General features: G+C 39.7%; 1 protein-coding gene across 1 annotated transcript in view; it reads left to right on the forward strand.

Moving 5' to 3' along the window:
- Window positions 1–13,493, forward strand: part of na (sodium leak channel non-selective protein na) — a 48,804-nt gene extending 35,311 nt beyond the window's left edge. Inside the window, exons 22-32 of the mRNA XM_080266194.1 lie at window positions 4,734–4,867; window positions 5,115–5,280; window positions 5,688–5,882; window positions 5,992–6,209; window positions 6,982–7,211; window positions 8,097–8,233; window positions 8,886–9,022; window positions 9,656–9,806; window positions 10,329–10,457; window positions 11,089–11,275; window positions 12,479–13,493. Of these exons, the coding sequence (XP_080122320.1) occupies window positions 4,734–4,867; window positions 5,115–5,280; window positions 5,688–5,882; window positions 5,992–6,209; window positions 6,982–7,211; window positions 8,097–8,233; window positions 8,886–9,022; window positions 9,656–9,806; window positions 10,329–10,457; window positions 11,089–11,275; window positions 12,479–12,702 (1,908 nt within the window). The 3' untranslated portion in view covers window positions 12,703–13,493. The remainder of the gene's footprint in view (window positions 1–4,733; window positions 4,868–5,114; window positions 5,281–5,687; window positions 5,883–5,991; window positions 6,210–6,981; window positions 7,212–8,096; window positions 8,234–8,885; window positions 9,023–9,655; window positions 9,807–10,328; window positions 10,458–11,088; window positions 11,276–12,478) is intronic.
- The last annotated feature ends 4,838 nt before the right edge of the window (window positions 13,494–18,331 follow it).

Raw genomic sequence — 18,331 nt, forward strand, 5'->3', positions numbered from 1 at the left:
GGCGAGAAGGGCTGTGCATGATGCTAAAGTAGCAGCAGATGAGAGGTGGGGTAGGTGGCTGACAGAGAATTTTCAACAGAATAAGAAAATGTTTTGGAAGGAGGTGAAAAGGGTGCGAAAGGGAGAGTCTGGGAAGGAAGAACGAGTAAAAGCAGGGGATGGAAGGATGTTAATTGAGATGAATGCAGTAAGGAAGAGATGGGCAGAGAATTTTGAAAGATTGTTAAATGTAGAGGAGGAAAGGGTGGCTGAGATTGTGGCGGATGGAAGGGTTTAAGGAATAAATGTGTTGGGAGAGTTGAATGATTCTTTGATCACGAAGGAGGAAGTGGAGAAGGCAGTAAAGGAGATGAAAACAGGGAAAGCTGCAGGTATGGATGGGTGTGCTGTGGAATGCCTGAAGGGTGGTGGAGTGACTATTGCTGACTGGTTAGTAAGATTGTTGAATGTGTGCTTTGTGAAAGGTATGGTGCCAGTTGACTGGGCAAGTGTTTGTGTGGCCCCGTTGTATAAAGGCAAGGGTGATAAGTATGAATGTACTAGCTTTAGGGGTATAAGTCTGTTGAGTGTTGTAGGTAAGGTGTATGGTAGAGTGTTAATTATGAGAGTTAGAGAGGGTACAGAGGGAGTGATTGGTGATGAGCAGTGTGGCTTTAGGAGAGGGAGGGGATGCGTGGATCAGGTGTTTGCGGTGAGACAAGTGTGTGAAAAGTATTTAGCGAAAGCCAAGGATGTGTTTTGGACATTTATGGATTTAGAGAAAGCGTATGATAGACTTGATAGGGAGGCTTTGTGGACTGTTTTAAGATTGTATGGACTTGATGGTAGGTTACTAAAAGGGGTGAAAAGTTTTTATGTAAATAGTAGACCGTGTGTAAGAGTGGGAAATGCTGTGGGTGATTGGTTTCCTGTCAGAGTGGGGCTGCGACAGGGATGTGTGATGTCGCCTTGGTTGTTTAATATTTACATAGATGGTGTTGTAAGGGAGCTGAATGCAAGAGTTTTAGGTGGAGGTCTGAGTCTGGTGAATGTTGATGGTGGAGAGTGGAATCTGAAGCAGCTGCTGTTTGCAGATGATACTGCACTGGTGGCTGATTCAGAGGAGAGATTGAGACAGTTGGTAGAGGAGTTTGGAAGGGTGTGTGAAAGGAGGAAATTGAAAGTAAATGAGAATAAGAGTAAAGTGATGAAGTATACGAGGTTGGTAGATGGTAGGGAGATGAATATAGTTTTGAATGGCGAGTTGCTTGAGGAAGTAGAGTGTTTTAAATATCTAGTTTCAAATTTTGCTGTGGATGGAAGAATAGATGTTGAAGTGAAGTTTAGAATAAATGAAGTAGGAAAGGTGCTGGGAGGAGTGAAAAAAGTGTTTAGATGTCGTTCGCTTAGAGTGGATGTAAAGAGAAGGCTGTATGAGGGTGTTGTGGTACCGACTGCATTATATGGGGCTGAAACATGGAATATGGGTGTAACAGAGAGGAAAAGATTGAATGTAATGGAGATGAGGTGTCTGAGGAGTATGTGTGGAGTGACGCGTATGGATCGAGTGCGGAATGATGAAGTGCGAAGGAGAACTGGAGTTGTTCGGGAGATGGCTGGTAGAGTTGAGCAGAGGGTGTTGCGATGGTTTGGGCATATGGAGAGAATGGATAATGAGCGATTGGTGAAAAAGATAACTAGATCTGATGTGAGATGTGTAAGGCTGAGAGGAAGACCACGAATAGGATGGATGGACAGTGTGAAGAGAGTGCTGGATGCGAGAGGGATGTCTGTTGAGCAAGGAAGAGGGGCTGTGCGTGACAGAAATAAATGGAGAGAAATTGTGAATGAATAAGTGATGACGCAGCCCTGAGTGGATATTCTCCCGCATTTGGTCTGATCAGCTATTTCAGGTCAGATGTGGGTAAGGGGATGAGTCTGTTATGATGTGGCAGGGGTAAACCAGCTCTGCTGTCGGGCCCTGCTGCAGATGTCACTGATTGCATTGCGCAGTTTACCCTTGTGCGGTGTGGTGCGGTGAGGATCTGTCCGTTCTTCCGTTTGGGGCTAAGATGCGAATGAATGTGTTTGAATGGATGAGTAAATGGGGAGTGTGTCGTCCTGTCTCGGCTACCTCCCTTTCCTTGGGGGAAGCAGCCTACGTATGTAGTATGTAGTAGTAGATTCTTGACCGAAATAATAGTAGTCTGTGACCCGTCTCCCTTATTTTTTCTGTTTTTTTCTGTATGTCTTTCTTATTTCTTGTTCTGTTCATGACCCACATAGTATGTATTTCAGTGCTTCTTTCTCTATATTTGTAAAACATTATCTTACTTTTTTTGCTTCGTTTCCTTTTGTGTTTACCAAAATCTTTATTGTTTTCTGTATATCCTTGCATTTTGTACTTTCATCATATCATGTGTCTGCCTCATTTATAATTTACTATACTGGTATCTTTGTTTTTTTATGTAGATCAGAAACAGGGATGGGGATACACTATATTGCAAGCATTGTGGTTAGCATGATGAACCTGCATTGAGTTGTTGTACGTTATGTTTTGTTGTGGACATGAGCATTGTATTTTGTAACTGTATGTCATGGTGAAGCATTGACTATTACGGTACTTTTTTACCCCCCTACATCGTGGTCAGTGTATGGTGTATATTGGAGCTCTGATTATCCAGTCACCATCCAACCATCAGTCTTCTAATTCAGTACTGTGTGCCTCATCAATAGCTTAGAGGCCTGGGAGTAGGTTACCTCATACACTTAAGGCGAGGGTGACCTGTTGCCAACCCCAGAGCAACATTATGTGAACAGTTATCCCCAATCATGTGGAAGTAGACTCTCACAGACCAAGTCTAGATTGAGCACCTTATCCTGCTAGACCACCAGGTATCTAACACTCAGGATAAGTAGATAATTGGTGTTTATTGCTTGCTGCTCATGATAACGACAGATCATGCCTTAAATATATGGAGTGAGTAACCTAGCCCCAGATCCCGATGCCCCTGATGAGAATAAATTACTGGATTGGATGGTGAATTGATGGATGGCAATTATGTTCCATTGTCCGTGATCCGCCATGAATTATTATTTCTGGGTAATCAGAGTTCTGTTTAGGTTCTAGTTGATGTTTTGTGTAGCAGAAAGTATCCCATAGAGAAGTATGTGGAAGTTGTATTGAAATGTGAGTCACTAGCAGAGGTATGTCAAAATGTATGAAAAGGTTTTGCTTTGTGGATTATGAAATTGTGTTATTTTAGATTATGTGTTGAAAGAATTGCAGAATAAGGAAAGATGTAAAAATATGTGGCAAAGTTTGAGTTATTTTGCACATGACAAGTGTTGCAGTTAATACATAGCAGGTTATGACCTTTTTTTATTTCAAGGTTTGTGGAGATGGCAGTCTGTCTATACTCACATCAATCCCAGAAGGGATGGGCACAAATTAATTGCTTTTCATTTTGTTTCGTTAATGCAAAAAAAAATAAAAAATAAAATAAAATAAAATAAAAAAGTTTGTGGCATTATGTGTTATTTTGAGTCTCAGTTATGTTAAAGTGAATACAGACTGGGCCACAGAACTCCTTTCATTATTTCAGGCTTTGTCAGGAGTGTGTAAAGTGTAGAGAAAAGTATAGAAGTTTTTGTTTTTTGTTGAGGCATATGATACAAATGTATTAGATTAAAAGTCTCATTATTTTATTTCATGTCTACTACTACAGGACACAGGTATAATTATATTTGAATCACAATTCAATGGCTCCACCAGTCCACCTATATCTGGTTAAGTACAGTAATCATCTTGTCCCAAGTTCAAATCCTCAACCTCCTTTCACTCTTGCAGCATGAAGGGCTGTCATAAGGTGAACCATAGCTCACATATGGTAACATGTTAATGACTGCAGACTTTTGTTGATGGTGAACTCCTTTCAGCCTGAGGACACCATTATTATTTCACTTGTGCTGAGTAGTTAATGAAAGTTGTATAACACATTCATTTGCAAAAGTTTCTCCTGAGCTGAATGAAGAAGCCTGTAGATGAAAAATATAAAAGATATCAGCACTGAAAGAAAGGGTTAAAAGGTAAAAAAATATAGTAAATAATGGAGTGCCTGGATCGTGACTTTGTGTGAGGAGAACCAAAATATTAATTAACGAGGAGCATAGGGATATTTTTCAAGTAATTCGTATTATATCATTTGTATCATTTAAAAAGTTTCTAACATACCTGAGTAAACATATTAACAAACAAATGAATCACTACACAACTCTTTCTCCATCAGGAGTTTGGGTACATTTTGTAAATTGATTGTGACATACCATTATAGTAGTAAGGCACAGTTTATATAGATGATGCCATGTGAACTTAGCACTACAGTAAGAAGAGGAAAGAGGTACTGTGTATTATTTATAAATACAGCTTAGAATATATGCTTAGAAAATAATAGTTCTGTCTAGAGTAGCTGGCTGACAGAAGTATTTAACTGATAGTTCTGATGGCTGTGGATAGTTTGTATAGGAAGTACAGTATTGTCAGGTAGTCATAGAATAAATGTTTGATGCTTTGCTCTATTTTTTTTATATATATACTGGTGTCACACGACCTGTAGATGATATTAAGTCTCATGTTGATGATGATAATGAGGAAGAGGATGTCATTTGTGTTCTAGGAAATAAGAAACCACCTTTAAGGAATATCCCAAGGAACAAGTAGAGTAAGTTAAGTAAAAATGCATTGCTTCTCACAGGCATCAACTGTATACATCCACATCTTCGTATTCCTGGGGTGTATGATTGGGCTGACACTCTTTGTGGGTGTAGTGATTGCAAACTACTCTGAGAACAAGGGCACAGCACTGCTGACTGTTGACCAGAGAAGGTGGTGAGTAGTGCAACTTATGCATGTATTTTCAGTAGTACATTAGTGCATTACTTAAAGTGCTAATGATTATACAAAATGAGAGATAACATAGAACAGTAATATAGTATACAGTAGGTGTTTACACCAGTTACAACATAGGTGGATAACTAGACAGATAGGTAGATACATACATACATAGATATTGTACATAGATAGATGTATTGTATAGATAAGGGATTACTGCATTTATAAGTTTCTTCATCAACAGGTGTGATCTGAAGAAGAGATTGAAAATTGCCCAGCCTCTGCACTTGCCTCCTCGTCCAGATGGCAGGGCCTTCCGTGCCTTCATATATGACATCACACAGAACATCTACTTTAAGCGCTTTGTGGCTGTCTCCGTCATCATCAACAGCAGTCTTCTGTGTGTTGCAGTTAGTATTAGTTATGGATTTATCAGAAATATAAGACTATTTATTAAATGCTTGCAAGACTTTGTTTGGCACTGCAGAGGAAGGCCTTCATATAGTAGCTTCATTTATACAAATGTCCTTCAATTCCCTCCCTATCCCTCTAAAGGAGAATGGTGGACTGCAGGAGAAGACAACAGCAATTGAGAAGTCTCCCATTAAAGGCACTATGGCAGTTGCAAGAATAACTTTAACTAATTTGAAATTTGTCAGAAATACAGTTATTTAGGTTTTGTAGAATAGTAACAGTAATAGTATAAGAGAAAGAGAGAGAGAGAGATGATTATTGAAGGCTTTGTACTTCTCTCAAAACATCTGATTATCATAAGCATACATCAGTCCATTAACACATTCACTCCTTGTGCTGGCAGTGGAACAAAGAGGAGGAGCCAACGAGGTCCCTAGCAGTCGTTTCATCGCTCCTGAACCTGGTGTTTGTGGCGGAGGTTGTTATGAAGTTAATTGCGTTCACACCACGAGGGTATTGGCAGAGCAGGAGGAATCGATATGACCTGTTTGTTACTGTGCTGGGGGTTATTTGGATCATACTCAACTACACTATACAGGTGGGTGAGAGAGAGAGAGAAAGAGAGAGAGAGAGAGAGTGAATTAGAGAAAGACAGAAACTGAACCTCTCACATATCATTAATCTTACAATCCCCAACTCGCCAACAGACGGACAAATCGCACATGTTTGGGTTCATGGTGATCATCCTACGCTTCTTCACCATCACGGGCAAACACGCCACCCTCAAAATGCTGATGCTGACAGTAGGAGTGTCTGTGTACAAGAGTTTCTTCATCATCATGGGAATGTTTTTGCTCATCCTGTCCTATGCATTGGCTGGATGTATACTGTTTGGAACTGTCAAGTATGGGGAAGGCATTGGAAGGTGAGGTTTCAGTATTCCATAGTATGCATCATGGTTGAGAAGTATAATGGTGCATAGTTTAGTGTTTTAATGTAACAATGAAAATCCCCTGCCCCATGCAGCTTAGTTCATTGCCAGATGTAGTCAAATTATAGGATTGTTTTGTCTATAAAAGAGACTGACTGATTCCTACTTCATAACTAAATCTCACTGAATCTCATACAGCTATTTCTTAGTATTCAAGTTGTGGGAATGTCCCACTTCTGTGAGGTATAAGCAAACCAACTGTCATGAAACTCTAGCATTTAGGGGATAATGTCTGCAGACTGGAACAGAAACTGTATGATAGTAACTGGGTAAATTTTTGCACAAGTCTGGAATGGAGAGTTTTTGCAGATAGACCAAGGAAAATGAGGTAAAATCCTTGTGGGAACTCAAGGATTAAGGGAATCAGGCTAATAGGGATGCTGTACGATAAAACTACCCTTCAAAATTTTTATATGTAATGTATGCATGCATGGTCTTCCTTTCATTCTGTACTAATTTCTATTTCTCCAAGCTCCCATATTTACCACCTTATTCCACCAGTCACCCTTCCATAATTTGTTCCCTTTCCTCATTAGCTCCAATATTTACCTCCCTTTCCCTCCAGAGTCTCCCCCACACTTATCGCCCCATGTCACACTAATCAGTTTCTCCCCTCTGTCTCATATTTCCATTCATTCCCACCCTTCTCATCCTCTTCCCACCCTCTAGTTACCCATTACTAATCTCCCCATATCACCACCAACAGACAGGCCAACTTCCAGACTGCTACCAACGGCATCACACTCTTATTCCGCATTGTAACTGGGGAGGACTGGAACAAAATCATGCATGATTGTATGGTGGCTCCACCCTTCTGTACACTGGGTAATCAGGCCAACTACTGGGAGACCGACTGTGGGAATTTCACCGGATCACTCATCTTCTTCTGCTCTTTCTATGTTATTATCACATACATCGTCCTTAACCTTCTTGTGGGTGAGTTGGGTGGATGTTTTAACCTTCAGTCTTTAGGAGGTTTCCCAGCTAGAGATATGGTTCCTAGTGTTTAGGCTCTTCAGTATTATTTTTTTCTCAGACGCAAGTAAAGCTGGCTTGCATTACCTAGAGTAAAATAGTGATGCTGTTCTCTGAGGTTTAAGGGTTGAGCCTTTTATTTTTGTTTTTTATTTTTGATTTTAATCATGTTTTGTCATTATCATCCTTGTCATCATCCTTACCAGTACACCTTATGATTGCTATTACCAGTATTGTCATCGTCATTCAGTGCTTGTTACCAGCATATTGTTATCAGCCATTCAGTATATCAGTTAAACTAAGTAGTGTAAGTTTTATGTATTTTATTTTATACCATAGAATAGGGAAAAAGGAAGAATATTATCCATGTATTCCCTGCTTGTCATAAAGGCATCAGTAACCTTATCCATATGGCTCCCCTAAATTGGATATCTGTGTTTGGTGATACCTGAATGAAATAAGAAAACTGTCACTGCATTAAAGGAACTAAAAAGGGCAGGAGTACCATGGGAAGCAAAGAACAACAGATCTTATGATTTTTCTGTTACTGTTTGATGCAGAGAAGACCATAATATCTAGGGTTTGGAGATTCTTTAGCATTTCTTCCTTAGTGATTCATACATTACATTTTATCTCAGGATCCCTTTGTATGTTATTGATGCTAACTGTGCCAAATATACTATTAAGTCACTGGGGAATAGATGCTATGTCACTTAGAACACAGCCCATTATTTTGCAGCTTTGGGATAGCTCAAGAGTCGAATGGCCACCCCTTACGGGATTATGGCGTCTGGCAATAGATAGATAGATAGTGTGGTAACTGTTCTCCTGTTTGTGTGTGTGCAGCTATCATCATGGAGAACTTCTCATTGTTCTACTCTAATGAGGAGGATGCCTTGCTGTCCTACGCTGACATCCGCAACTTCCAGAACACTTGGAACATTGTTGACGTCAACCAGCGTGGCGTTATACCCGTCAGGAAGGTGGGTGTAGCTGTTGGGTGTGTGGGTGAATGTATGGATGGGGCAGGGTGGTTGAGAGGATAGGCAGAAGGGTGGATATGGGGTGAAAAAAAATGGAAAAATTCATGAGAAGCTTAACGTTTTCAATGCAAGGGATGGAGCAAATTTGAATGAAAATAAGGAATCTGAAAGAAAGGATTACAAATGTTTTAATGTCTGAAACAATTAAGCCATAAGTCTGCACTGAATGATATGCTCCATGTTTTTCATTGTATGGGTTATATTGCCTTAAGTATAAACCAGTAATAGCCAGTCCCATATTACCTCCCTTGCTCTTGTACGGTACATTTAAGGGTTTATCACCAACTACACCTGTTGATGGCATTATGTGACTGAAAATATTTAGTCACCTCACAGGGTTTAAATGGACACACAATGCTGGGTTATTGCTGTGACTGTTGCATTGTATCCACTAGTCCAACATGTTCCTTAACTATGAACTATATAATCCTGTAGGTGATTTTTTTTCATTTGCTGGCAACAGCTACAAATGTGCAGACATTTTCTTTTGCATAAGTATTAATGCTGTTATATTATAATCTAGGTGGATTTTATTTACCTGCAGTGAAAAATGTTGGGTAGGGCCTTAATGGATGTAATTTTGTGGATACAGGTGAAGTTCATCCTGCGGCTGTTAAAAGGTCGGCTTGAGGTAGACCCTGAGAAGGACCGCCTGCTGTTCAAACACATGTGCTACGAGCTGGAGCGTCTGCATAATGGTGATGACGTAACCTTCCACGACGTACTGAAGTTAGTTTCATAGCCTTATTTGTATACAGGACGATACATATTATACAATGCTCCTCCTCCACTCTGTCTGGTGAATGCTTGAGTATTGCAGGGATGGCTCGGTCAGCACTATTAATGTCTATCCTGCATCATTTATTCATTTCCTACTCCCACTCTCACACCCAAGCCCACACCAACAGACTGAGCCATCCCTATGACACAAAAGATATTAATAGGTGAGTTGTTAGTGGAATGCTATTTACCAGCCACTCTGTATTGGTCTGTAGATTATGGTGAGAGCATGTTAATTTCCATACTCCAGTATTCCAGCCTCAGTTTTCCCTTAAGTACTGTATGTGCAGATGATCATTCCTTTGAGATGAAGTCAGGTTTCCAGTGGCTTAAATGGCTAGTAAATGAGTGTGTGGTCTGTTGCACCAGGTATGCTTTGACAAGTTCTCCCTCGTTCATACATTTTTCTTTACTGTACTTGTTTTTCGAACCCTACCTTACCCTATCCTGGGTGGGAAATGGGAGGTTAAGGTGATGATGATGAAATTCATGGTCCATTATTCCAATCTTAGCCCCTCCATAATTTGTATGGTATCATTATCCCATCAAACCTCTCATCAAACTACCACAACCTGCCGCCAGCATGTTGTCGTACCGAAGTGTTGACATTCGCAAGTCACTACAGCTGGAGGAGCTGTTGGCAAGAGAGGAACTGGAGTATATCATTGAGGAGGAGGTGGCCAAGCAGACCATACGTTCGTGGCTTGACAACTGCCTCAAGCGGATCAGGGCTGTAAGTAGTAGTGGTCAAGGTGGTATTAGTGGTTGTAGGCTTGCAGTGGTAATGATCATGACTGTAGTACAGTACTGGATATTAGTAATATTTGTATTAATAGTACAGGTTTAGTAATTAAGAAAGTAAAACTACCGAATTAAGAAAGTAATCGCTTTTCATGTACCATGTGTCATGTGATACATGTAAATAGGGGTGTTGGAGCACATTTATTTTTCCCTTTCTTTATAGCAGCACAGCATTTGTGATTGAACAAACACTCAGTTCATCTGGTTTCACACAGTCCAGAATTGTGTATGGTATACTTCCATTTACATTTAATATTGCTCTACAGTACTACCCTGTATGGTACATTGTCCATTAACATTTACAGCACCTGTAATCCATACAACTACATATTATATATATATATATATATATATATATATATATACATATACATACATACACACCTAACTCAGAGTGAGAGCATTTGTAACTCTGTAGTGGTTGCCAGCCCAACCTTGGTCCATCCCCCCACAGCAAAAGGAACAGACATCACTCCTGGCGCGATTACGAGAGACAAATGAACCGTTGGTGCCTGGGATGTACGAGGACCGGCGAGGCCAGGCACAGGACAAAGAGAAGGAGCCTGATGTTAAAGTTACCAAGGTATGTATGGTCAGTATGTTTTTGCCTGACAGAGATCCTCAACCCCTGTCACCTCAGTTGATGGCCAGAAGTAGTCAGAGTGTAGGTTCATATGACTGTACTCTCTTTACAATAATTTGGCCTAAAATTGCCATCCCTCCATGAGTAGTGAATTGTAAGAATACATAATACTTTGGCATTGGAATATGATGCTTGTCATGAAGAGATGCTCTGAAAAGAATGTATAGCCACAGTATTGCCTTTTTCTGCCATTGTGTTACCGGTATTTGAAATAAACTGCAAAAGGATGAAAATCTGGGCCAAGTTAGAGTAAAAAAAATACAGTCACCCTGAAGACTCATTCCTACCTCAGAACTAAGACTTAATGAATATCATGCAGCCACAACTAACTATACTAACTGGCCTTCTTGTGTATCCACTCACCTACCTACAATACCTACCTGCCAGTCTATCTACTTACCTGCCTGCAGTACTTATGGTATCCACCTACCAGTCTATCTACTCACCTGTCTGCAATACTTATGGTATCCATCTACCAGTCTATCGGCTTACCTGCTTACCTACCTGCCTGCTTGTCTATCTGCTCACCTACCTGCCTACCTACATAACACCCTCCCTCTCACCCACACAGGAAGGTGAGCGGCGACGAAAGCAAGGTGTTGTCATGCTGCCCCGGACAGACTCGCTCATCAGCATTCGAGAGGCAGGGCGTAACAAGTTAGTTGTCCCGGCCACTCCTGTAGATGCTGGCCTGGGGCGCCCTGGGGACAAACACCCCCGCCACCATGACCCCAAGATCAGGAAAGCTAGGTCACAAGGTGGGGTACTTGGAATACAGGGCAGTTTTTGTTTTGATGGTGGTATTTGGATGTGAGTGAAAGCATTAAGAAAAATACTTTAATATGGTGTGGCTAGCTATGTGGAGAAGATGAAGAATGAGATACTGACTGGAAGAGTTTATGTGAGTGAGGAGGAAGAGAAGACTAAGGATGAAATGGGATGGAGTGGAGAGATATATAAGAGGGGAGGGTGTGACTTGGAGGGAGGGCAACCAGATAGCAGAGGACAGGGTGATGTGGAGACAGTCTGTGTATGGTCACCCCAGATTGGATTAAGGTGTTTGGCAATAGCTGGTTTTGTTTGAAGATTGCATGTTAATTGGGATAGGAGACATCAGAGCACCTCTTCCTAGCAAAGTATTTTGCATAATACACCTTAGCATACTCTGTAGTATCATTTTAATATTGACATAGAGTGAGTCAGTAGCATACAAGTGGGTATTGAAGTCAAGTGTGCAAAATAAATTAATAAGGAAGATGCACTATGAAACCCTTATTCATTTTAAATATGACCTATAATTACCATGTTTTACTTTCATACTTTTTCTTTCTTCACATTTTGATCCTTCCTCACCCTGTACTGAGTAGGGATGGAAGTACCTAGGGGTCCTTTTTTCAAGGCCACCTCATATAATGCATTATCAGGCAGTACATAGGTGGATAGCCTCAGTTCTTTTTCACTAATATTCAGTTGGTAAAGTGTATTGTATTAGCATTTCTTCTTTCGTGGACTGTGTGTATGGTTTTATGTTACTAGTAATCAATTCTGGGTTTCCTATTGTCAGTGCCTCCCCCTCACAGTATGCAGCTTCAGGCAGTAGATGGATGGATGGATGGATAGATAAACTCAGTTGTGTTGTATTAATTTACTCATGCTGTTGGTAGTTCTCTCACTTTTACTTTCTCTTTTCTTGTCCTCACCCCAGATTGAGGTGTGGAAAGAAGGTTGAGATGGTGGTAATGATGATGATAACTCTTTCATTGTTTGTTGATCCTGCCCCACCCCAGGATTGGGTGGGAAAGAGACTTTAAGATGATGATGATGATGATGAGTTGCTGTTGGATGTAGATAATATTGATGATGATGATGATAATGATGGTGACAGTGTTGATGGTGATTATGATGATAATGATAATGATTGATTAGATAAACACAATCATGTTTTCTGCCTGTCTTTGCAGGTAGTGGTAAGAATTTGCCTGATGTGAGTGAAAGTGGTGAAGGAGGTGGAGTCGGGGCAGGGGCAGGAGCTGGGGCAGGCATGGTGCCAGGGTCGGCTGTGGACATCAGTAGCAACAAGGCCTCGCTGCCACGTTCTGCTTCAGGGTCAGGGGAGGTGCGGGAGTGGTGGAAGGAACAGGTCGGATACAACTCTGGCTCAGACGTCAGTGATGGAGATAATTAAACTGATTTTCCTCTTGCCAGGATTACTGACAACCTTCCCATATCCTTGGGAAGGGCAGGCTAATTCTTTTCTGCACAGTACTCAGGAGTAACAGATGTTTTCCCTCTATGGTGGTAAGGTTTAAGCAGTTAATCTGTAAACTGTGAGGAACACGAGTCTCCACAAAATATTCCTTTGTCTTCAAAGGAAGGGTAGTTTACCTCAGTTGAATGTACTGTAATTGTCTGGCAGAAGCCAGAAGAAAATTCTGAAGTAACTCAGCCACCATATACAAGTTAACCATGATTGAAGTTAACTGTCATTGGATGGGGTGCGTCTCTCAGTTAAATCAAATCATATGGGAGTAGCAGGAAAAAATCCTAAACTGTGCAGGGATTGAGAAATAGGGAGAACTAGCCAAACCTTTTGAAGGTTATGATGAGAGCAGTCAGTTGTTGTGTCAGCAAGTCCAGTTGTAATCACTGGTGTGGTATTAACATCTGCAGGTGACAGCCTTCACTAGGACGCCACATAGTACGTCCACATATCGTAGCCTTCCTTACCATTAGCCCAGTTAGAGTTAGTAGTCGTAGGTGACTACCAGGACTCACAAAGACTTCCCTCATCTCTCTGTTCTCATTTAACTTTAAGGGTCATATTCATACAGACTTTGGGGCTCCTTGACACCAGTGGCTTAGCGATTTATTTTGGCAATTATTTCTGTGTCATGTAATTGCATCTGGGGAAGTAGATTGGTCTAACCCATAAATAATCTGGACCCTGATAATAGTCTCATGCATCATAGGCTATTACTGTTACTTTTATATCTGTACAACTTACGGAAGTTATCACACAAAAGAATATTCATGCATTTTGTGCAGAAATACCAGTAAACTAGAAAGGAAAAATTACAAGGGAGCCTGTTCGGACCAGGGAATTATGGCCCTATATTACTTCATTAAGTACGGTACTATAATATTTATTATTGCCACATTATTATTATTATTATTTATTATTTATTATTATTATCATTATTATTATTATTACTGTATTATTATTACGGTAGTAGTAACAGTAATAGCACAGTAGTTGCATTGTTGTAAATTTGCATACTTATATTTGTTTCTGCATTACATCTGTTATTTTTTTTAACATGTCACTTGTAATGGAATCCTGATGCTGTAGAATTAGAATATCTATATTTATCCATTCATTCATATTCTTGATGTTGTTGTGTATAGAAGCCAGTGACAGAGTTTATACATAGCAAGAATTTCACCCCATATATTTTTATAAGACTGTGTGCCAATTTATTTCAGTGTCACCATTCTGTGCTAAGCTGCAATATTTCTCAGATCTGTGGAATGTGGAAAGCTGGGTATATTTTAGACTCACAGGGATTTGAAACGATAGGTTAGGATGAATGGAGTGTATGCATTAGTTATGGTAGTGTTAGTTTGGGTTAATCAGGTTAGGTTAGGATGGAATGAATTAAATTAGATTATGTTGCATTAAATATTAGGCTTTAGGAGACTTAAATACTGCAGGGAAAGCCATGCAGTTTGGAAAGAAGTCATCAGCTAAAAAGGGGCTAACGAGTGCATCATGGAAAACTACCTTTAAAAATATCGTAATTTAGGTTAGGTTAGTTTAGGAGAGGTTAGGTTAGGATAACTTTACTTGTTTGAAAGAAAGAACCAAAATCCTCCACAAAAAGTTAACAAAAGAGAGCCAGAAATCAAGATCTGTTAATTGGGTATTTCAAAATGCCTGGACACATTGCCTTACACTGGAGTAGGGTAGGCTAGAATGTGCTTAGCTTTGCTTAGAATAGCTTAGATTAGAGCAGGTTAGGGTACATTAGATAGAAAAGCTGACTTAATAGGGGCTGCTAAGTAACATAATATCATCCATACATATAAGTTTGACTGCAGCAAATGTTGTAATGGTGAAATAGAAGGTATATGTGTATATACTCTTAAATCGTTAAGGGTATTGAGAGTTTATATAATATAGCACAGTATATATATTTTAAGAGAATATTATAGTTTTTGTAGAAATTATTGAATGTGGTAATGAAGTAGAGTAGTTGGGTCTGATGGTATGATACTTTGTTAGATGAAAAATATGTACTTAAAACCGTAATATTTGGGATTGAAGTGTCAATATGCCAAATCCATTGTTAAAGAGTTGTAATTGAGTTTTTATTATAGCTCTGTAATTAACCAGAGCATTTTAGTGACCCCAGGATAGAACTGTTTTATCACAAGAGTTTTTATTTTTTTTTTTTGTAATCAGTGTAAAATAGTTCACAAAATAAAATAAAGATATACTTAATTATACTGAAGAGTCGATAGAAATTGCTTTAAACCTCTGTAAGAGCTATTTCTTGCAGTGTGAAGATACCAAGTGTGAAAAAAAAGATGCCTTCATATTGATATGTTAGTTTTGAAAGGACTTGTACACACTTACTTTCGCATCAGTCTTGTTCATCTTATGGCAGAAACAGGAGTTGGGGGAATCATAATACTGTGTACCCTTCAAGTGTAAACAAGGCTTCATTTACCCTCCCCTCCCCTTATCCTGCCTTATCTTACCCTGTCCTTTCCTGTCCTATCCTTCCAGGCTCTTACCATGCCTTGTCCTACCGTAATATACCCTACCTCACCCTACTTTACGCCGCTTTTACCTTGCCTTGTCCTACCCTACCTTACACTGCCCTTCCCTGTTGTACCCTGCCCTTCTCTGTCGTATCCTACCCTACCCTGCCCATTCCTGTCCTATCCTATCCTGCCCTTCCCTGTCGTATCGTACCCTGCCTTTCCATCTCCTACCTTACCCTGCCTTTCCCTCTCCTACCTTATCCTGCCCATACCATGCCTTATGCTCCTCTGCCAGCCACCCTATCCTACCCTGCTCTTCCTTACTCTACATTGCTTTCTTCTGCACTACCCTACCCTGCCCTAGCCTACCCTGCCCTCCCTTCCCTGACATGCTAGTGGTGTGGCAAGAGATATCACTAGCCCAGCCTGTCTTATTAGCATTAGGTTACAGGGACAGTTATTATGGTCACATCCCTGCTGTATCTGATGTGAGGTTGGTTCTGTGGTTATCCCCAAAGTGTGGCCAGTACTTTCATACGGGAAGCCGAGTAGAGTCATCAGTAGGTTGCACTACATTGAGCGAGTGGATGGTGGGTTATGGGCGATTATGATGATGACAGGTACAAAAAAAATTTAATTTGCCACCTTGAATTTTGTTATTCATTTTGGCATATTAATCATCTCAGGCCCAAGTCTTACATACCAGTACAGTACTGTTAAGTTAAGAGTATGTTGAATTTTAATGTATAGGTATTTATGATTTATGAATCATGACATTGTTTATAGTTTAAATGGGAGTTGGCTAGTTATTTCCCCATAAATATACACCTCAAAGGGGTTAGTATAGAATTGTCTTAGTTACTGTATTTCTTTCAGATTTACATGAGGTTACCATGACAACCAAACAGCTCCATCCATAATTGATTTTGCTGACTAGTTCATAAATTAGTCTGCCAGTTAGTGGGTAGTTACATTAGGAGTGTATAAAGACAACAGCCATTATCTCAAGATTCTTAGGATTGTATACTGGTGTTTGTGGAAGATATTATGAGTTTTCTGCAGAGTTGTTACTCTGTTTAGTGGTGATATAGTTACAAAATTAGTTGGAGGCACTTTTAGTTCGCCAAGTATATACATATGAAGAATATATTGCTTGCCTGTACATGACTATACAGAAACTGTAATTTTGTAATGTACAGTTAACAGAGGAAGTATTGTTCCTTATAGGTTCTGTAATTTTTTATCTGAATGAAATTTATCCAGTAGTTTTGATGTGGTAAATTTTGATAACAGAGTTTAGACTGATGCTATGTTACATTAATGAGAGGCATAATTAATTTAAGTGGGGTATACAAAGCAGTATTTCCAAACCCTGTTTCAGAATGTAAGAGTACTTTTGTTGGCTGTGCATGCAGGTATATTCAAAATGCAGTTGGCCCTCTATATTTGCTGGGGTTACAATTTTAAGCTGCCCACAGGTGATAAAATCTGCAAATAATTGGCATTCCCCAAATGGCACATGCATTCATAATTCGGCCGTATGATTTCCCCCAAAAACCTTTGCATTGCCGAATTTGCCGCCAGACCATCATCAGACGTTGAAATCTACCTAAGGTATATTTTGTGATGGTTTATTGCTCTGTGAGTAACCAAACTAGCAAATGGTGAACCCAGGAATATGGAGGGATGACTGTTTTTGTACCAAGATGCCATTAACCCCTCCACTACCAGGAGTCTTTATGAAGCTGAATGAAATCCCCAGGCTACAGTGAGATTAGAGTGTATAAGGTGCTGGTATGGGAAGGGTTAATATTATATGAGCAGAATATCATACCAAGCAAATCATTATTGAGATAAGTATAAAACTGTTGATTATACTTCCTGTACTATACCAAAGCCTTATTCTTAGAGAGCATTAGTTTTCATACAGTTCAGAAAATTACCCTGATCTCTTACTTTCCTTCACATGCCTTTGACTAGCAGGTACAGTCAGGGTCAAAAGTTGGTCTGCAGCTGCATTCCACTGCATCTGTGTCACATATCCATCACTTCCCTTCCTGACACATCAGATGGAATCATCTGAAGGATGAAAAACATCCCAAGACTCTTGCCAATTAGAAGCATTAGAAATCAGAATATTGTGAGAAATAGAAAAAGTGAAATTTTAGGTCAACTTTTGACTCCAGTACAAATATGTTATAGCTGTGATTTTATTACATTTATGTTTTCATTTCTGGGCACAGACTTGACAGTCTGCTCCATGAAAACAAGCATTCTTTCTCTGTATCACACACCTTCACATATCACTAACTCACCATCCAAATTGAATGCAGGCTGATTTGTATCATTTAGAACTGTTGTGATGACATTATTCAGGGTGTTTTTATGACATTTTGATGGGTCATGTGGAAGATCAGTAAAGTCTGTTTTAACAAAGTGCACAGAGTGCTTTGAGTCTTGTGATTCATAGGAACATAAAAAATAAATAAAGCTCATTATATACTGTACATTTATTAACTTGCTTAATGACTAGCTCATGAGGATCTTCACATACATGTTTACAGATAATACATATCCATTACCAAAGCTACATCAAGGCACCATATAGAGATGAGAATAGCGGTTACAAAAATACTGTATGCACTAATGATACGAGGTAGGACATGGAAAGCTCTTATGACTTGCTCACACATGAGGAACGGGCTGATATTTGATCCTGTTATGTGGTACAGGTACCTCTTGATTTACGTGTGTTTATATTACACATTTTTAAAATAACACAATGTAAAAAATCTGTATTTTTGTTTACAATACACGTTTTTCTTAACACAATTTAAGAAAAAACAAAACTCATGTCACGGGGCATTTCATTTTGCAGCCACCAGAGGTTTGACAGTGTCTTCCTGCATGGGAGGATGAAAAATGCCACTAAACACTCATTCACTGTTGTACCAGCTTTGTGTCAGCATCAACTGTGCATCCTCACCAGTGTTTTACACCATTTTTTTGTTACCTAACTTACCTTCATCAGATTCATCATGGCCTCC

This window comes from Coenobita brevimanus, chromosome 19 (genome assembly GCF_032717465.1).
Source record: "Coenobita brevimanus isolate Jiangsu-jjx chromosome 19, ASM3271746v2, whole genome shotgun sequence".
Classification (NCBI taxonomy): Eukaryota; Metazoa; Arthropoda; class Malacostraca; order Decapoda; family Coenobitidae; genus Coenobita; species Coenobita brevimanus.